The 21,305-nt window shown below is 49.4% G+C and overlaps 1 protein-coding gene across 6 annotated transcripts in view; it reads left to right on the top strand.

The window, feature by feature from the left end:
• The window catches only part of LOC102227121 (receptor-type tyrosine-protein phosphatase mu-like), a 76,351-nt gene that overhangs the window by 4,289 nt on the left and 50,757 nt on the right, over positions 1-21,305 (top strand). For all 6 annotated transcript variants that reach the window (XM_023326114.1, XM_023326116.1, XM_023326117.1 and 3 more), the window contains exons 2-6: positions 8,241-8,357; positions 17,857-18,024; positions 18,106-18,215; positions 20,466-20,544; positions 21,172-21,287. In XM_023326114.1, coding sequence (XP_023181882.1) covers positions 8,241-8,357; positions 17,857-18,024; positions 18,106-18,215; positions 20,466-20,544; positions 21,172-21,287 — 590 coding nt within the window. The remainder of the gene's footprint in view (positions 1-8,240; positions 8,358-17,856; positions 18,025-18,105; positions 18,216-20,465; positions 20,545-21,171; positions 21,288-21,305) is intronic.

Genomic DNA, 21,305 nt, shown 5'->3' with positions numbered 1-21,305 from the left:
ACAGAACCGGCAGGAGGAACCAGAACCACCAGAACCTCTTCAGCTCTGGACCTCAGTGTAACCCATAAAGTCATGGTTCTGGTTCTGTGGTTGATCTGCTGCTGAGTAAACCCCAACCGAGGAAGTCCAGGTGCCGGTACCGACTCACTGTGGGCCGGTACTGACCCGGCCCGCCTAATGTCAGGAGCTGTCCTGGTGACTCACCTTGGTGGGTCATGTGATCGTTACCGTGACAACAGAGGAGCTCCTGATGCTTCTCAGATTAACCAAATTATTCCTGCAACAGGAGATTAAGTCAGCATGTCTTCCCCAGATTAACACACACAGTAACACACACACACACACACAAACACACACTGACACACACACACAGTGACACACACACAGCTGCAGAGGGTCTAATCCTGTCCAGAGATGTCAGTGTGTGATTAGTGTTTGGGTCCAAATCCCTGATCACAGTCAGGATTATTGTTGGAGACAATGCTGAGAGTGTGTTTGTGTGTGTGTGTGTCCACACCCCCTGCTGCTGTGTCGTATTGGACCCGGTTCTGGTGTGTGAGGAATGGATTCTTGCCGGTCTCTCGAGTCAGCAGCACCGGGTTCTGTTCTGGACCCGGTTACCTGAACTGGACCTCTTCTTCAGAAACCTGGATGAAGGGGTTTGGTTCTGGTCGGGCTCAGGCCAGTTTCTATCTGTCAGAAGCGGGTCGTGTCCAGAACCTGCCGGGTTTCTGGCGGCAGCGAAGGCAGCACGATGCCTTCGCTGCCTGCGGGTCCGTCTGAGCGCGCTCGGTAACCTCTGAGTCGAGACGTCTTTGAGTTTCTGGGTCACGGCGAGCCGGGCGGAACCGACCCGCTTAGCGATCGTCTGCAAGTGTGTCAGAGCGTAACCATGGCAACCGGGACCCCTGGGACCGACCCGGGTTAAGAGAGGCTAACGACTCCCTGAGACGCCAGACCGACTTCCTGGTTCTGATGGATCGGCCCAGTTTCTCTCTCTTAGCAGCAGGTGACCTTCTCAGGTCAAAGGTCAGGAAGGAGAGCAGCAGGACTTCTCTGGTTGGTTCCTGCAGAGGTTCTGGTGCGGTTCTGTTCAGGTTCTGGACCCACAGCAGGTCTGTTGTCCTCTGGTGGACATGTTGGCTAATGATGACTCTCCTCCTCCGGTTCTGGTCCACTCCCCCCAAACAAGGAGAAACCTCTAGCAGAACCAGAACCACATGAGGTTTTCAGGAGAACCAGAAGGTTCTGCTCAAGAACCGGTCCGTTCCATTGGAGAGGTGGACGCAGAACGTCCTCTTCCTCCTCCTCTTCCTCGCCTGGAGGCGCTGCAGCCAGAGTGAGGAGGAGGAAGAAAGAGGAAGAGGAGGGTCAGATAATCAGTGTGTATGTTACAGGGTAATTATTAGTAATTAGCATATTATTCTAATACCGTCATGCAGACAGCCTCGAGTGCAGCCGGATAACACACTCACACACCCTCACACTCACACACACACCCCCTCACACTCACACACACACACACTCACACACACACACACATACCCTCACACACACACATACCCTCACACACACGCACACACACACACCCTCACACACACACACACACTCACACACACACCCTCACACACACACCCCCTCACACTCACACACACCCTCACACACACACACACACACACACGCGCACAGCCAGAGGCAGCAGGCTGAGTTCTGCATAATTCATGTTTGGCCGCAGGCGAGTTAGCTTGGTGTGCTAACCCTGATGCTGGTTCTGTTCCTGCTGGAGATCACAGTTTAAACACACACACACACACACACACACACACACACGCACACACACACACACACACACACACAGTTCCAGAGCACATTTTACTTCTCTAAGACTGACGGAGCGTTCAGGGTTCTGTTTAGACAGTCCGGTTTGGACCTCAGTCCTTCAGTTTGTCTCCAGCAGAACTCCTTCCAGCCGGACCTGACTGGACGTCTCCTGTCCTCTAGTCTCCTGTCCCTGTGTGTGTTGGACGGCTTCTGTCATCATCACGTCTTGTCCAATCAGATGTCAGGACCCAGGGTGTTAGCTAGCAGCTAACTAGCCACATTAGCTGAGCCTGGTTCCACCCAGATAATTGGGCTCAGCGGGTCAGCGGGTCAGGAGCTGACTGAGCAGCTTCCGGACTCCAGGGTTCTGCTTGTTCTTGAATAACCAGAACCTTTGCAGCTCCGTCTGAACCGATTCTCTGGAGTTCTGCAGGCAGTTAGTTTGGATCAGAACCAGCTGACAATAAGAAAGTATCGCTTGGTTTCAACCAACAGTACCAAAAGAACCAGGTTCTTCTTTTTTATCATTTTGGTTTGGATGGACGGACGGACGGATGTTTTGAGTGTCCTAGTCAAAGCGAGGCGGTCCGGATTTCTGTCTGTGGCGTTTCTGCTGCTGGAGGTTTTGTTGTTTTTGACTCCATGTTGGATCCAGTTGAGTTCAGCGCTGCTAGCTGCCTCCTGTATCCTGTTTCCTGTTTCCTGTTCCTTCATTTCCTGTCCGCTCTGATCCAAGCTGGGATTGTTTTCTGGCCCAAAGCTTCGCCTCAGCCCGAGGCGTTTTCCTCCCTCGGTTTCAGCCGGCGCATCGGGACGCTGACCCAGTTCTGGGACACACGTCTGTTTCTTTCTTCAGGTTTAAATTTCATCTTGAAGATCATAATCTGGATTATTTTAATCTGAACCTTTCTAATCTCTCTTTTATTCTCGTCTAGCTGTCCTCTAATTAAAGTCTGCTCTGTTTGGCCCGATGAAGCGTTTTCACCCGGACCGGCTCCAGCAGAACCTGTTGACCAGGCCCGGTTCTGCTGGAGAAGGCGGGTTGGCGCCTACAGAACCTGATTCTAGAGGAGAGGTTCTGAAGCCCAGCGCATCGTTAACATTCAGCTGGTGATCCAACGCTGGCGACCGCAGAACAACAGGCTCTGTGTGTGTGTGTGTGTGTGTGTGTGTGTGTGTTCTGATGTCAGACCCAAACAAACTGGACCGTCTTCATTTACAATGATTAAATCAGAGGATCTGATAGATGAGCTGCTGGATCAGTTTGGTTCTGGTCGGTTCTGATTGAAACATTGAAACGGATCAGCTCTTCGGGTCGGACCTCGGACCGGGTCACTGACTCTGAAGGACTTGAAGTCCTAGGGCAGCATTTAGAACTGAAGTGAAGAAGTGTTCTGGATTAAACGAGATGGTTTCCTGAGGTGGACCGGTACCAGCCGACTGTTAGAACCTGAGACCCGACTGAGTTTAACTTTGCTGGATTATAGAACAGCTGGAGACACTTTAAACCATAAATGGGTCAATTTCCTGATGAGATCATCATCATGTGACCCTGTCATCTCAGAGACAGAGACACGTGATCCGGTCCGATACATCCTGACCGTAGCTTAGCTTCAATCCGTAGCTCAGATTACAGACCGCTACTCTGGGTTTGTACTGATGGATCAAATTTCCTTTTTTAATCAAAGGGAAGCGTTTTAAAGTGTTTCCTAGTTTCAATGAAGCTACCTTTGGAAGGGACCCAATGTTAACCCTGAGCTACAGTTAACCCTGAGCTACAGTTAACCCTGAGCTACGGTTAACCCTGAGCTACAGTTAACCCTGAGCTACGGTTAACCCTGAGCTACAGTTAACCCTGAGCTACGGTTAACCCTGAGCTACAGTTAACCCTGAGCTACGGTTAACCCTGAGCTACGGTTAACCCTGAGCTACAGTTAACCCTGAGCTACGGTTAACCCTGAGCTACGGTTAACCCTGAGCTACAGTTAACCCTGAGCTACGGTTAACCCTGAGCTACAGTTAACCCTGAGCTACGGTTAACCCTGAGCTACAGTTAACCCTGAGCTACGGTTAACCCTAGCTCAGCTCAGGGTTAACCGTAGCTCAGGGTTAACCGTAGCTCATGACGGGGATGTAGAGGAATCTTGTTTGAGACTTTTTGGGGGCTGTACTTTGGGCCATCGACAGGCTTTAGCGGTTCTGTAAGTCCAAAGCAGGAGCCGCCAGCGGTAGAGCAGGCTACCATCCCACCTGAAACATCGAACCTGAAACGGCAAGAGTCTGGACAGCAGCAGCTGGGTGGGTGGGTGGGATTCCTCTGCCGGGTGGGCGGAGTCGTCTGTGCCGCCAGGGTCCAGTGAGAGGTCCAGGCGTGGCGTCGGTGTTTGAGCTCCAAGGCTTTACTGGAGCCGTGAAGCTGCTGGCGGAGAGCAGAGCCAGCAGGCAGGAAGATAAAGAACCTTCCAGCTCCGTCACAACAGGAAGTAAACACAGCCTAGAAAAAGTCACGCTGCGCCTGAGCGCCAGGTCCAGCCGCCTGGGCCTGCTGATGTTGTCTCCATGGCAACATCAGCAGGCCCATAGCGGCCCCGCCCCCCTCCCAAAGGTCGCAGGTCATGACCCCTCCTTGGGTTTCGACACATGCTTTCATCAGGATCGGTGCAGCGAGGTTTCTGTAACCATGGCAACAGCACCAACAACACCAGAACCTCCCAGTCCAAAGGGAAACAGAATCAGACCAGAACCAGGATCAGGACAATGAACCACAGAACCCTTCAGCAGAGCTCTGGAGAACAAACTGGGTCCAAACCTTGAAGGTCGGGTCAGAACTGGTCTGGTTCCAAAGAACCCGATGGTCTGGCTACAGATCAGAACCACCAAACATTTCAGCGACCCGCTGGGAGCATCAGCTGGACCTCCTTCCCAGGAACGCCTTCTGGGAGCCGCAGCCAGGAACGTCGGTTCCCCCGGGTCGGCCCCCCCAGCCTGGGTTATTGATCAGCAGCTGAAGGAGGCCGGCTGATCAATAACCGCTTGTTTTGATTAATTACGGCCTTGCTTCGTCACACACACATTCAGACGGGGGTGTGTGTGTCCTCGGTGTGTGTGTGTGTGTGTGTGTGTGTGTGTGTGTGTGTGGGTGTGTGTGTGTGTGTGTGTGTGTGTGTCCTGCCAACACACTCAGGCAGGAATGTGCTGCGGATCCCTGGAGGCGTTTCTGTCTCATTTCTTGCCGAGGTGATGAGAGAAACGGATCATGACCTCTGACCTTTCCACGCCTCCAGCCTTCCGTTGACAACAGGCAGGTACCACTGGGTTGGGCCCAGTTTACAGAATCCCAGACCAGGTTCTGGTCCTGGTCCTGGTCCTGGTCCTGGTCCTCATCAGTAGTAATCTCTGCAGGCAGCAATGAAGAGAACCAGAAGGCCCGGTCCGGTCCGGTCCGGGGAGCAGATCGGTGATCAGGGTGAACATCAGCTGATCCATCATCAGATCCAGATATGGATGATGATCATTTATTTCAGTCATTTCACCAACTAAACATAATAATAAAGATTTTGATGTTTCTAAATGTCTGGATACCAAATATTTATTAAAATCTGCATGATGAAGTTTAACTTATATAATCATTTTCCTTTTCCAGTCATTAATTCATAACATACATAGTCTTCCTGTTTCCAGTACCCTTTCCAAAAACAATGAAAATAATAATAACTATGAAACATTTAAATAACATTTGAAGCTACAAACTAAAACTACTGAGAGAAACCAAAATACAGAGATGGATGAAAACAGAAGCATAAATGATGGGATGTTGACAAACCAGATACATTTCAGAGGGATTAACTGAGATTAGCTTAAGCTAATGGACACCTGGTATATATTCCAATAAAATAATACTTTATTACTTTAACTAAATTAGAAATAAATCACCTTTTGTAGAACTGATACGTAATCTATAAGTGCTGCAGCGATCAATAACTCTAACTTGGAAAACAATGAAAGAACTGAATGTCAAGAACTGAATGTTTTTCTGTTCAGACATTTTATATCCAAACGCCGTTAGCATCAGCAGCTAGCATCAGCAGTGATTATTTCTGAGTTTTCAACAAGCATCAGGCAGCTTCCTCCTCCCCATCAGAGGCTAGCATCATCACCTAGCATCAGCATATAGCATCAGCAGCTAGAATCTCCAGCTAGCATCATCAGCTAGCATCAGCATATTGCATCATCAGCTAGCATCTTTGGGAACCTGCAAGTTCCTTCTGCAGAATTCTGAACAAACCAGGTTGGCGGTTTATTCCTCCGTCCAGAGGATTCATTCATTCAGCAACATCGTTTTACAACTTTAGTTACATCTGAGGAAAAACCCACATGCTGCTTCTCAGGCTGCGAAGGTTAAAGGTCATGACCCTGAACCTGTGTGACTGCTTGGAAGGGTTTCCTCTCTGGAAACAAAATGGCTGCCAGACTGACGTTGGCAAAACTGCAGCTAGACTTCTGGGACGAAGTCCACTGGACAGACAGGGGAGACGGAGCAGAACCATCTGCAGCGGAACCACATGATCCACATGTACCAGCAAAACCAGCGGTACCAGCAGAACCAGTGGTACCAGCAGAACCAGTGGTACCAGCAGAACCAGTGGTACCAGCCTCTGTCCCAACTGGAGCAGCTCGTTGGGTTGACGGTTATATTTAGCTTCATGTCATCAAGTCCAGATTCATCTTTGCTGTTCAGCAACTCAGAGGCTCAGATTAGTTTCTGTTTTCCTGAGGCAGCGCTGGGATGTGTGTGTGTGTGTGTGTGTGTGTGTGTGTGTGTGTGTGTGTGTGTGTGCGTGTGTGTGTGTGTTCAGTTTGCTATATAGATGCAAATTCATAGAAGCAGATTAAACAGATTGTGTCTGGTATCTGTTGACGAGCTAACACTGCCCAGCGGGATGATCCTGTGTGTGTGTGTGTGTGTGTGTGTGTGTGTGTGTGTGTGTGTGTGTGCTTAATGCGCCTTCTGTTACAAAGGAAGAAAATGAGCCTTCCAGCTATTTAATGTCAAGGCTTTCAGATGACGGCCACACACACCCGCAGTCATTACATTGAAGAGGCTGACGAGGCGTCAGAGCCACACAGTACACACACACACACACACACACACACACACACACCACCTCAGAGTGGGTGTGTGTGGCAGCATGAATGGAGGGATTTAGACGTCTTTGAGTCGGGAGGAAGGAGGAGGCTTCCATCTATTATGAGTGTGTGAGGAGCCGGCAGCGAGCATGCTGGGAAATGGTAATGAACTGGAACCGTCTCCCTCTGAAGAACGACATGTTTACAAGCTGCTGCGTCTGCCGAGCGCGAAGGCAGTGCGAAGGCAGCGCAGCGGCCCGACTGGACCATAGAAACGGCCTCTTCGGCCTACATCTGATTCCAGTTGGAGAATCCAGAACCCCAAACTGGATTGGGGTTCTGGAGTTCTGTGGTTAGGGTCAGGGTTTCCCATTCAACTGGGAAAACCCAGTTCCCAGTTGAATGGGAACTGGGTTTTCCCAGTTGAATGGGCAACTCAGATTCTGGGGTCTTAGGGTCAACAGCAGCTCTGGAACAGACCGGTACAACCTAAACGGGCCTCACATGGTTGGTTCTGATCCGTGTGTTGTTGCTACGGCGATGCTGGTTCAGGTAGCCGTTCCGACCTCCACTCCGTCCACCTTCGGGTGCAGGAAGACTCTCCACCGCGCCGCCTGCTGGTGGTCAGACGGCCCAGCAGGCGGCGCCGGTGCAAACTGCCCAGTAACTGAGCTGGACCCGGTTCTGTTCTCCATCCAGTGTTGAACCAGTTCATCCTGAAGAACTTGTTCTAATTTGAGTTGATTCTGAATTCATGCTCAGAGTCTGAACTGTTTGTCCTCCCTGTGAGCTCTGAGGCCTGCAACGGGAACAAGATTACTCTGTCCTAGTCAAAGTAAAATCGAAAGAACACTAGCTCAGTAACACACATGGACAAAATTGTTGGCGCCCTCTCTGAGGTGGTCACTGGAACAACTTGAAAGTGACAGAAGTGATGATGAGTTGGAGGTGAGGCAGACAGCAGATCCAGTCACCTTGGAGGGAAACGCCTCAAACTGTTGCATCATGGCTTCAGTCCCAGCAGAACGACTTCATGCTGAGATGAAGAAGTGACACCAGAACCTCCGTCTTTCAGCTCCTGTTTGATTTTATGTTTCGTGTTTTGTGGTTTAAATGAAATTTACTTCATTACCTCAACATGAACTGTGAGTTTAGTTCAGATCTTTGGGGCTGATGTTTCCTAGACATCAGAACTCGTGTTCTGATGGAGCCAGAACCAACCTGTGGTTGGGTTGGGTTCGGATTCACAGCGGATCAGAACCATGACTGAGATCTTTCTGGTTCTCCTTCAGCATGCCTGGCCGGTCAGGGCCCAGACTGCACTCTGGTCCAATCCAAGGAGGACGACTTTGACTGGGAGCAGGGCGACACCAGAGGGCGGCCCAACAGCAACCCATGGATCCCTGCAGGTACGTTCTGGTGGGTCCAGGTGGAGTTCCTCAGGGAGCCCGTCTCAGGCCTTCCTTTTTCCAACATGATTTTATGAATGTTGTGGTTTTGTTTCTTAACTGAAGCAGTTCTGTGCAGTGTGGAGCTTTTTTCTCCTGTAACTCGGTGGTGTCCAGAGCCCCAGTGTATGTCTTAGTTCCCTCCTTGGTTCAGCACACCTGAGTCCAATGAAGGTTCATTAGCAGAACCTCTGCAGAACTTTGAGTTGCTGAAGAGGCATTTGGACCATCTGAATCAGCTGGGATGGAGCAGAGACATCTAACCCGGACCAGGAGCCTCATTCATAACAGAGAGCGACCTTTCACAATAAGACTTGGCGTACGGAAAAATGTAGAAAAGTGCGGCACAAAATAATCTTATGCATAAATCCATGTGCAGCAGGAGGCCGCGCAGCTTTCCTTTATTAATCCTGGTTTACAGGAAGCTGATCAGCTGCTGCTCCGCCTGTCTGTCGCCTCCATAAACATCTTCATGTAAATCAGTATAAATACCAGGAAGTCTGCCGCCAGGTGGAGCAGTAACCATGGCAACGTCATTGTTTGTAGCAGAATAAATATTTATAATAATAATAATGATATATATTTTTAAAAGGTGCTTTCAGGGAACATAATGTAACCTCACAATAATAAAATAATACATTTTAAAGAAAGAAAAAAATCCAAATAATAAAAACTATAAAATAAAGAGATTCTGTAAATGCCTGTTAGAACATCAAAGCGTTCAGCCGAGATTTAAAGACTCAGAGTCACTGAGAGGAAAATGGACGTTTATTATGAATTTACAGAGTCCAGATGATTTCTGGCTCCACTGGAGGACGGCTGCAGCTGGACCGGTACCGGTACCGGTACCTGCTTTAAGTTCTGCTCAGAGCTCCAGGATGATCAGTCTGGACGAATCTAAACGATCAGAAACCATCAGATCAATCTGATCTCTGATCAATGGCTCCATGTTCTCCATCAGAGCCAAAGCTCCTCAGGTAGCAGCTCACCTTGGTGCAGCTACTGATATACCTGGGATTGTCTCCACACCTGATCACCTGATCAATAATCAAACTGTCTGGAGTTAATCTGCTGATCCAACCAGGTTTCATTTTTACTGAGAATAAATGACCCATAGATTCATTCAGATGAAGCGTTACATTATGAGACACAAACTGAGGAAAATTATTATTTACATTCTAGTGAAGTTTTCACATCATTATTTTATTTTCTTTATTTTGTGTGTGTGTGTGTGTGCGTGTGTGTGTGTGTGTGTGTGTGTGTTAGCTTATTGTCTGAGAATAAATGTGGTTCAGTTTCATCATTTAAACACTAAAATATTAAAATCATGAAAATCATCAGGTTTGATGCTTCCTGGTCTAAATAACTGGATCAGATTTCAGTGGATTTAGTGAGTTTTGACATTTTATAGTTTATTATTGTCCACAGATAAAGTTTATATACACTGCTCAAAAAAATAAAGGGAACCCTTAAACAACACAATATAACTCCAAGTAAATCAAACTTCTGTGAAATCAAACTGTCCACTTAGGAAGCAACACTGATTGACAATCAATTTCACCTGCTGTTGTGCAAATGGAGACAACAGGTGGAAATTATTGGCAATTAGCAAGACACACTCAATAAAGGAGTGGTTCTGCAGTTGGGACCACAGACCACTTCTCAGTACCTATGCTGTCTGGCTGATGTTTTGGTCAGTTTTGAATGTTGGTGGTGCTTTCACACTCGTGGTAGCATGAGACGGACTCCACAACCCACACAAGTGGCTCAGGTAGTGCAGCTCATCCAGGATGGCACATCAATGTGAGCTGTGGCAAGAAGGTTTGCTGTGTCTGTCAGCGTAGTGTCCAGAGGCTGGAGGCGCTACCAGGAGACAGGCCAGTACACCAGGAGACGTGGAGGAGGCCGTAGGAGGGCAACAACCCAGCAGCAGGACCGCTACCTCCGCCTTTGTGCAAGAGGAACAGGAGGAGCACTGCCAGAGCCCTGCAAAATGACCTCCAGCAGGCCACAAATGTGCATGTGTCTGCACAAACGGTTAGAAACCGACTCCATGAGGATGGTATGAGGGCCCGACGTCCACAGATGGGGGTTGTGCTCACAGCCCAACACCGTGCAGGACGCTTGGCATTTGCCAGAGAACACCAGGATTGGCAAATTCGCCACTGGCGCCTTGTGCTCTTCACAGATGAAAGCAGGTTCACACTGAGCACATGTGACAGACGTGACAGAGTCTGGAGACGCCGTGGAGAGCGGTCTGCTGCCTGCAACATCCTTCAGCATGACCGGTTTGGCAGTGGGTCAGTAATGGTGTGGGGTGGCATTTCTTTGGAGGGCCGCACAGCCCTCCATGTGCTCACCAGAGGTAGCCTGGCTGCCATTAGGTACCTAGATGAGATCCTCAGACCCCTTGTGAGACCATATGCTGGTGCGGTTGGCCCTGGGTTCCTCCTAATGCAGGACAATGCTAGACCTCATGTGGCTGGAGTGTGTCAGCAGTTCCTGCAAGATGAAGGCATTGAAGCTATGGACTGGCCAGCCCGTTCCCCAGACCTGAATCCGATTGAGCACATCTGGGACATCATGTCTCGCTCCATCCACCAACGTCACGTTGCACCACAGACTGTCCAGGAGTTGGAGGATGCTTTAGTCCAGGTCTGGGAGGAGATCCCTCAGGAGACCATCCGCCACCTCATCAGGAGCATGCCCAGGCGTTGTAGGGAGGTCATGCAGGCACGTGGAGGCCACACACAATACTGAGCCTCATTTTGACTTGTTTTAAGGACATTACATTAAAGTTGGATCAGCGTGTAGTGTTATTTCACTTTAATTTTGTGTGTGGCTCCAAATCCAGGCCTCCATTGGTTAATAAATTTGATTTCCATTGATGATTTTTGTGTGATTTTGTTGTCAGCACATTCAACTTTGTACAGAACAAAGTATTCAATGAGAATATTTCTTTCATTCAGATCTAGGATGTGTTATTTGAGTGTTCCCTTTATTTTTTTGAGCAGTGTATATTTACACAACCTTTGACATAAAGTCAATTTTTATAAATGCCAACTTGTGCATAAAATATGGCGCCACACATTTTTAGTGCGCAGGCTTTATGCATGAGGCCCCTGGACACCTTGGTAAGAGTCGGACTGATTTCAGGTTCATGAACGTCTGGCCTCCTGTTGGGTGCTGCAAGGCAAAGTGACTTTATTAGCAGAGCATAATTTCAGCAAAGATCTTTACGATGAGAAGGAGAATCAAACAACAAACAAGCAAAAAGCAAAACATCCAGAGGCAAGAAACAAGGACGGGCTTAGAAACGCTTCGTGAAGCTCAACTTATAGAATAGAATAGAATAGAATTACTTTATTCATCCCAGCAGGGAAATTACTTCGCAGTTACAGCATAGAGACAAGACACACAGCAACCACCACTGAGTAGTAGTTGTAGATAAAATAAAGTCCCAGTACAGAGCCAGCTTTCCTGATGATTTTGTCTAGTCTATTAGAGTCGCTGGCTCTGATGCTGCTTCCCCAACACACAGCAGCAAAGAAGATGGCGCCGGCAACAACACTGTGATAAAAGGTCTCCAACATCTTGCTGCACACATTGAAGGATCTCAGCTTCCTTAAAAAATAGAGTCTGCTCATCCCCTTCCTGCACACAGCGTCAGTGTTAGATGCCCAGTCCAGTCTGTTGCCGATTACAACTCCCAGGTATTTGTAATCCTCCACCTCCTCCACCACTTCCCCTTTGACCTTTAGTGGCCGTGAAGGTATCTTCTTCCTTCTGAAGTCAATCACCATCTCTCTGGTCTTACTAATGTTGAGCCTCAGGTGATTCTGCTCAGACCACTCCACAAAGCCGTCCACCAGTGTCCTGTACTCCCCCTCCCCTCCATCCCCTATACACCCGACAACCGTTGAGTCATCAGAAAACTTCTGTAGGTGACATGACTCAGAGTTGTACTGGAAATCAGTGGTGTACAGGGTGAAGAGAAAGGGAGAAAGCACAGTTCCCTGTGGAGCTCCTACGTCACTGACCACCACATCAGACAGGACACTGCCCAGACGGACAAACTGTGGCCTGCCTGTCAAGTAGTCAGTAACCCAGGAGATCACTGAGTCGTTGACACCCATCCTCCGCAGCTTCTCACCCAGCAGCAGAGGCTGGATGGTGTTGAACTCTGGTTGGACCTGAAACCCTCCTGGTTCTAGTCAGAACTCCAGCAGCAGCATTCTGGACCGTTGTGTTGTCAATCAGACCTGTGAAGACGCTGCTGCAGGAATCAAAGCCACTAAAGAGAAACTAAAGCCTGGATGAGTTTCTCTGATCCGAGACTTTAGTCTCTGGTTCTGGAAATGTTCTGCAGCTGGGAGAAGAACCACTGTGGAACCGGCTTTATGTGGCTCTGGAGGGGCAGGGCAGAGGTCAGAGGTCAGCCTGATCTCTAGTTTACAGATGGAACAACTAGATCTATAACCCTAGATCTATGACTCTGGATTGTTCCTGTATAATAACTCCAGTTTCAGAAAGTTTTGTCTCATCCACACATTTATCTGTTCTCAGCATCTGTTCAGTAATTGCATGGGGTCAAAGGTCACCTGGTAGCATCATAACGTAGAGCTGCGTATCATCTGCGTCGTCGTGGTAACTGGTATCATTGCTTGTTTCTGGAACATTCCCAGTCTTCCCTGACCTGGAGGACATGGTGATTTCAGTGATTCTCCTGAAAACGATTCCTGGAGGTTTTATTGTTCAGGCTTCTTGGTTCCAGTGGTTCTTGTTGTCATGAATGTGGACACCGTCGGGTGATGGAGTTAATTAGCTGGTTAACGAAGCTCAGGTGAAGTGGTGCAGTCCTCAGGCGGCCAGACTGCTGTTCCTGCAGGTTTGTTGTCAGAGTAATGAAGTATCGAACCGTCGCTTTAAGGCTCGCTGGCTCTCCGTTTGGCCCGCCGCCGCCGCCGCCTTTGTCTTATCTCCTATTGACCTGCCACACTTCCTGCCTGAGTTATGGACGGACAGCCGGAGTTCACAATGAGCCGGGCAGATAACGCCGGCCGTGCGCCATTTGTCTCGTGCTCACAGAGGTTAACCCGCTGACGAATGAGAATGCAGCAGTCCTAAATCACAGAGCCAATCGCGTGAGAGACAGGCTGAGCGAGGACACAAGGAGGAGGCGGTTAGAGTCTGTTCACCGTGAGTTATGGAGGAAGAGGAGGACGAGGAAGAGTTCACCTCCTTCCTGCTTCACCGTGTGACTAACTACAGCCAAACCCAGCACACACACACACACAGCCACCCCTACAGACACACACCCACACACACACACACACACACACATCCACACCTCTCTAGGTCAGTCTCCTCCCGGCTGGTGTGTGCAGCGTTGAGCAGGACATTAAATCAAACTAACCCTCCACAGCCCGGATCCGACCTGAAACAGAGCCTGGAGGCTCAGACCGGTTTCAGACCGGCCCAGTAACTGGACCGCTATGTCACCAGGAACCAGAGTGTTCCCTCTGTCGTCGCTCCGGTCCAGATTCTCTCAGCGGTTCTGATATTTCAGGTTCTGCAGTAGTCGGCACCATTGGCGTTTACTGAAGCCGACCAGAACAAACACAGAACGGGTCGGGACGCTGGACCCGTCAGCTCCACAGATGCTTCTCTGGACCCGGTTCTGCAGGCCGTAGAACAAGTTCCAGCCATGTTGTCTGGTTCTGTAGACCCTGGGACTCCTACATCCAACCCATCCAACCCCTCAGTGGACAGGTTGGACCTGGGAGCGTCTCAGTGAGGTTCTGGTCTGGTTCACCAGCATCAGGTCCGGTCCGGTCCAAACATCAGAAGGTTTGAAAGGTTCTGTCTGCCTGTCAGTCACTGCTGAGGGCTGAAGGAACGCCGCCTCTCTGGGTTTTAGTTGATTGGCTCCAATCTGAACGAGCGGAGGGAACACACACACACACACACACATGCCTACACACACACACACACACACACACACACACACACACACACCCGCTCCGTGGATGCCTTTGGTGTGTGTCTCTGTGGGTTCAGGGTGTGTTAATATTTCTAATAGGCCTGTTATCAGCTCACTGCCAGCTGTACACAACAAACACACACACACACTCTGTGAAGCTGCAAGGCAAATATAAACACACACACACACACTCGGCCTGGCTGTGCGTCGTGTGATAACTCCCACAATGCCTTTCTGTGTCAAAGAGACCTGGAGGTCAAAAACACTTTTCAGCGTGTGTGTCTGTTAAAACGAGTTAAACACAAACACACACGTTCTGGCTTTAAAGTGAAAACAGATAACACACACACACACACAGCTGCAGGTAAACAGTGTTTAAAGGTGAGTCGGGCGAGCGACAGAGAGAGGAAGAAGTCGACTCTTCATGAATAATACACACCGTGTGTGTGAGAGTTGTTGGGTTAACGAGTGTTAAAGGGTTTATCAGCGTGTCGGCACGCTGCTGCAAACTCTGCTGCTGAATGTGACGGACGGACTGACTGACTCTGGGTTCTGCCACACATGGGTCAGCTCTGCTCCAGCTAATCACACTTTCTGGCCCCATGTGGGCCCATGTGGGCCCCATCTGTGGCTCTGTTTAATCTGTATTTGCTGCTTTGGTGATCATTTCCATGTTTATCTTCGCATTGGCCAAAGAGCATTGCATTGTCTAAATGACTTTAGAAGCTAACAGGCTAACAGGTGTGTTGGCTACTGGCTCCGCCCTCTTTACCTGGCTGCTGTTTGGACACGCCCCCTCCTGGTCAGAATGTCATCGCTGTGGAGCCTGAAGCGTCGGCTGCTCTGATGCGTCTGCATCCCGTCGCATGAGGCCCTCAGAGTTCTGTTCCTGCCGAGCTGAGCCCAACTCCTGTAAACGGACCCCCGCCAAGGTCCTCCTTCCACCTAACTTTACTCTTTAGACACATTACAGCCAGACTAGTCCTGTTGTCCTGGACACAGCCAATCGTAGACCCATCATAGTTCTGATGGGTCGGCACTGCAGAGAAATGGTGACCTCTCTGTGACCTCTGTATCTCAGGGCCTGACCTCTCTGTGACCTCTGTGACCTAGTCATTGATAGTAACTGATATCAGATTTCATTTTCTGGGTCCTCTGATCGTCTCCTTGCCTCAGACCCAGCAGAACTCTGGTTCTGTTGGGTCTCAGTCCCTTTAGGCTCGGTGTCCTCATGCAGTCTGGGTCTGGATCTCTGCTGCCCCCTGGTGGGGCTCTGCCCCTCTCCCGCCTGTTGCTGCACACTGAACGCCAGCTGACTTAGACACATTGAAAAGCTCCAGAGGTCATGACCTGGAAACAGAAGGCGCTCCGCCCGTCACCGCCCTAACTACCTCTGGTTCCGACCAGCAGCGGGTGAGTTAAAACTAGACATCTGTTAATCAGCTGACTACCTCAGCAGCGGGTTGGTTAAGACTGTCAGCCTTTGTTTAGCTGGTTAACGGTTGGTCAGTTAGCAGCTACCGGGTCGGTAAGTGGTTATTGGTTAGTAGCTGTTTGGTTGCTGACTGTTAGATATCTAGTTACTGGTCAGAGGTTGAAGGGATAACTAGCCAATTTGTTATCACCAGTTCATGAAGGCTTATCTGGTTCATACTGGTTTTGGAACCAGTGTGTATTGAATGAATGTGTGACTGCGCCTTTAAACTGAAGATCAGTTTGATGTTTTCAGAAATTTAAACCTTCAATCAGCTCCTGAAATAAATCCCTGAGAGCAGGAAGGCAGGACACACACACACACACACACACACACACACACTTCCTGCTGGTGTGTGTGTCAGTAAATCTCCTCAATGCGCTGCAGCTGCCTCTCCTCACGTCTTGATACAACTCTGGTAATAGAATTACGCCTCCATCTGTGTGTGAGAGAGTGTGTGTGTGTGTGTGTGTGTGAGAGACAGAGAGAGAGAGAGTGAGCTGGCCCTGCTGGGATTGGCTTGGAGCTAGTAGGGCTCAGCTGTGATTGGCCGACAGGTGAGAAAGGGGCGGGAAGTGAAGGAGGCAGCTGTTGGTGTTTGTTCCTCCTCCGCTCTGATTGGTCGACCGGGTCATGAACCCGCTGATGATGGAAGTCTTCGTAGGATGAAGAAGGGTCTGGACCGGATCAGTACCAAGCAGAACTCTCTCAGCGTTTGGGCTGAACAGGCTGGACCGAGCCACAGGGACAGAACCCGGTGTTTAGGAACCAATCAGAACCAGAACATTTCCATGTAAATGAGCTCATCAGAACCAATCAGAACCAAAGTTTTGTTCTTCATCAGTCCTCCTCTTCCTCCCTCCACTGTGATTAAAGCTCTTGTTTTTCTAATCGATTCTCCTCAAGGGCTATTGATCTGCTGACACACACACCCACACACACACACACACACACACACACACTGAGTCCTGTTAGCGGTGGACCAGCCAGTCGGTCTCAAATTGGAGAATCGTCTCTTTGAGGTTGGAGGTCGATCCGGTTCTGAACTCTCCTGCAGAGAGAAAAAACCGACTGTTTCCTGGCCCGGGTCGGACAGAACCTGCTCCAACCCAACCTGGAGGAGGCTCCTGTGGTCCAGAACCCAGTAGATGTAATCAGACGGGTTCTGATGAGGCAGAACGTCAGGGAACAGAAACATTAGATTGATGGGTTAGCTGGTTCTGGTCCAAACTTTAAGCTGCCAAAGGCGTACTGAAAGCCCTGAACCATGGAGGCTTAGCCCCGCCCACTAGCAGTGAATCGGTTAATTCACAAGTTTATTAATATGTTTATTAAAAATAGATTCAGGTTTATTTAATCCAAAGGCCAAATTAGTTTTACTGCAAGTCAATAACAAATAGAGGAATAAAACAACAATAAATATCCATATAGGTTCTGGTTCTGGATGGGTCCAGTCTTTAATCTGTTGGACTGATGGGATCACAGCCAGGTGAGATTCGTCTCCGGGGCAACAGGACTGACAGCCCCAGAGCCGTCGCCGCGCCGCAGGCCGCTCTCTCCTCCGGTTACCATGGAGACGCCCTTCAACCCACACAGCGAGTTTACATTTCACAGAAACTTTGCAAAGCGACCTGCAGCGGCGAAGCGTCTGACTGACAGCTGTAGTCGGGTTGGCGGCATCAATGCACACTAATGAGGGCGTGCACGTGCACGTGCACACTCACAGGCAGCAGGGGCTTTTATTCTGAAGTCTTCCAATTAAACCAGCAGTTTGTGTCTCGGTGCTGCAGATGAATTATTGATTTTCTGCTTTTATTCGCCATCAGACTTTTAATCTGAAAGTTTTGTGCTGGCTTTTATTTTGACGGTGAAACATCACACGCCTGTGATGTTTAGCAGCTGCCTGGTTAACCCAGGAGGCTCAGGGTGGAACCAGTCTGGGGATCTGGTCTTTGATTTTGAAGGTCCACGGGCTTTTATTTTATCTTTATGGTGACTTCCAGGTACTTCCTTCCTGTTTGTGAACACATCGGGTCGCTACAGCGGCCAGCGCGCCCAGCTGCTGCTGCCGCCGCTCCGCGAGAACGACACGCACTGCCTCAGCTTCCAGTTCTACCAGGCGGGGGGCCGCGAGGGGGCCGCGCCCGCCACACTCAACGTCTATGTGACAGGTACGGCGGGGGCGTGGCTATCTGTGGGCGGGGCTCTGGATGTGTGGGTGGAGCTCTCAGGTGTGTCTGTTTTACCTACAGAGAACAACAGCCCTCTGGGAGTTCCTGTCATTAACTCTTCTGGCCCCGCCTACCACATCTGGAAAGGGGTGGAGCTTGCTGTATCCACTTTCTGGCCAAATCACTACCAGGTAAAACACGCGCACACACCTGGTCTACAGGCTCTGCATTGCTGGGGTTTGGATGACGTAGCGCCGAATCCACCCAGTGCAGATGGAGGAAGGAAGGAAAAGCCTAAAGTCTGAGTCCTGTCCGGTTGTTCCAACCGTTCTAACAGACAGAAAGATAAAACTTATTTTCGTGTTTTGAAGGGAGTCGGTCACAAGGGAGTTAATTTTAAAAACTTTCCGAAAAAAGAGGAGAAAAGTGGATCAACGATCTACAGCTAAAAACAGGAGGTGTGAAAACTAAGAGTTTACCGCGCCGAGTTTCTAACAGGCAACAATCGCATCGTTTAAATTGTACTTTCAGATTTTATTGGACAGTTACTTAGAAAGACCAGCGTTCATATGTAAAGTAGATATATTATTGTAGCCGCCCTTCCTTGGCCGAACCATCTTTTAATGGGGTTTCTGTATGGATCGCCTCCATGCGGGTAAATCCTCAAGATTATATGACAAGTCTTTTTTACAGAGATAATACGGATCATATCATAAATATAGTCCTATTTTTTGAGATGCCTCGTCTGTTCCAGCCCATTTATGGCGTTAGCTACTCACTGTGATCCATTTTGCTCTGTTAGGAACCGGAGAAATCCACTTCCTGACCTCCATCTGCATTTCGCGCGTCATCAGAGTCACCTGTCTGAAACACAACTGGTTCCCTTTGGGTCACAGGTTTAACTTTCCGAAGAAAAGACTGGCGGGGACATGTCCCCACACGGGGACATGGCCACATGTGTGGCGGTGCTATTAATCTGACGAGCCATATCAGGACGTAGATCCTAGTTCAGTGAGTCAGACTGTATGTATTCACATTTCACTTTGGCTGCACTGGTAGCAGAAAAAGGTCACATGACTTCATCAGATCAGAGGCCTTCACTTCCTCACAATGCCTCTCCACCGACCTGCAGCACAAAGTTACGCCCCTGCTTTGGGTTCCATATTGGTTCCCTTTGGACCCAAAGGGAACCAATAGGTCCCCAGACTAGGTTGGGACTAGGTTGGCCGGGTCCAAACCTGTATATGTTCTGAATCGTCTCCTCTGGTTTGGTCTCCGGCTCCCGGCCAATCAGAGACAGACATGCAGGTGTTTGAAGTGCCGCCCCGTCATCGCAGCGAGGCGCACTAATTAGCTACATCACCACGGCAACAACTCATCCACCTCATTAGTGACGGAGTAAATGAAAGAGGAGGAGGAGGATGGAGAGAAGTAGAGGAAGAGTTCTGGAACAGGAAGTGGAGGAAAACAGATGGAGGGAGGAGCGCTTCCTGTTTCTGGCCACTAACAGGAAGTGTGGTAGCGGTCTCCATGACGATTAGACCATGGAATGTGTCCGCATTCCCAGAGAAGATCGCAGCTGGTCCATCATCAGCTTCCTGTTTGTCCCCGAAGCCTGAGAGGACGTGTCCTCTCTGCTGCACGGCTGGACAGGGACACCTGAGAGATGTCTGTCCTCTTACATGTTGCTGAGGTCACAAGGTTCAGTTCTGGCAGAGGACGGAAACTAGTGGAAGTGTCCTCTGGACAGCGGGTCAGGGCGCCTGCACAGTGGTGGAGGAGTGATGACCTGGACACTGAGCTGAACTAGAACGTCTCTGTCCAAATGTCCAACAGTCTCAGTCTATCGGGTTTTCAATCTACAATAAAGTTACATAAATAAAAGGCAAAAGTCTGTTGATCTGTTGCCTTTTATTATTTATAGTTCGTTTCTTGACTTAAAGAGCTTTGAAAGGCGCCATCAGAAAAAAATGTATTATCATTATTGTTATTATTACAATAAAACTGTGAAGAGAGCGAAGAGACTAGTTTAAAATAAGTAGCTAGCTGCTGTGAGACTCGGGGCCCAGAGACTCGGGGTGGGACTCGGTGCTGCCAGGTCTGTGGGAAGTACGATGGATTTCTCAACAAGGAACCTGAACTGACCTGGAGTCGCTCTAACTGGACATTAATAAAATGTTCCTGAGGTTCCCGCATGGGGCCCATAGGACACTATATTAGCTTAGCGCTAACGCCTCACTGTAGAACAGAGGCTAACTGAGCAGCTGTTTGCAATTTGTAATCCATAATGGTTTAATAATTATCACTTTACGTTAAGTATGCAACTAGACAATTAGCCTGAGGCTAAACTGCTATAGCTGCAGATGGTCTGCCGAGTCCCAGCCGGTCTGCCGAGTCCCAGTTGATCTGTCGAGTCCCAACTGCCCTCTGCTGTCTTCCAGGTTCTGTTTGAGGCGGTCAGCACCGGGCAGAGAGGAGTCCTGGCCATCAGAGACATCACTCTGCAGGGACATCAGTGTAGTAAGTACACACACACACACACACACACGCGCACACACACACACACACACACACACACACAACAACAACAACAAGCAAGCAAGCTCCGCCCCTTACCAGAGTAGGTCTCTAATTGATTAACGAGGTTTGGGTACCTAATTGGATAATAATGTTAAAAGTTCTACTGGCATCTTAAAAACAAGGTCAAAGTGTGTGTATCTATCAGTGTGTGTGTGTGTGTATCTATCTGTGTGTGTGTGTGTGTGTGTGTGTGTGTAGGCAGGGGAGCTCATTAAAATATAAATTGATTAGCATGGACTTTGATCCATGCGTCTGTTTATCTCACTGCTCATCCAACCAGCCGCAGTTTAGATGCTGCCCTGTTTTTGATGTATGTGTGTCTGTGTGTGTGTGTTTGTAATACCTTGTGGGGACCGAAGCCTGGTCCCCACAAGGTGAAACGCTGTTTTTGGGTCAGGGGTCAGATTTAGGACTAAGGTGTGAATTGAGTTTGGGTTACAGGAAGGTTTAGGCTGTACAAAGACAGCTGTCAACATGTGTGTGTCAGAGGCAGTCATCCCGTGTGATTCCAGGTGTGTCTGCTCTGTGTTGCTGACTCAGTGTTTGACCTCTGACCTCCCTGTGCAGTGAGCACACCCCACCCGCTGCACCTTAAGGCGGTGGAGGTGAACGCCGGCCAGACGGCCTCCTTCCAATGCACGGTGAACGGCCAGCCGCAGCGCCACCTGCTGCTCTACCTGCAGGTGAGTCCGCCCACGGTG

Source organism: Xiphophorus maculatus, chromosome 21, assembly GCF_002775205.1.
Source record: "Xiphophorus maculatus strain JP 163 A chromosome 21, X_maculatus-5.0-male, whole genome shotgun sequence".
Classification (NCBI taxonomy): domain Eukaryota; kingdom Metazoa; phylum Chordata; class Actinopteri; order Cyprinodontiformes; family Poeciliidae; genus Xiphophorus; species Xiphophorus maculatus.
The sequence above is the reverse complement of the archived record's forward strand: the minus strand, read 5'-3'. Positions and strand labels throughout refer to the sequence as shown.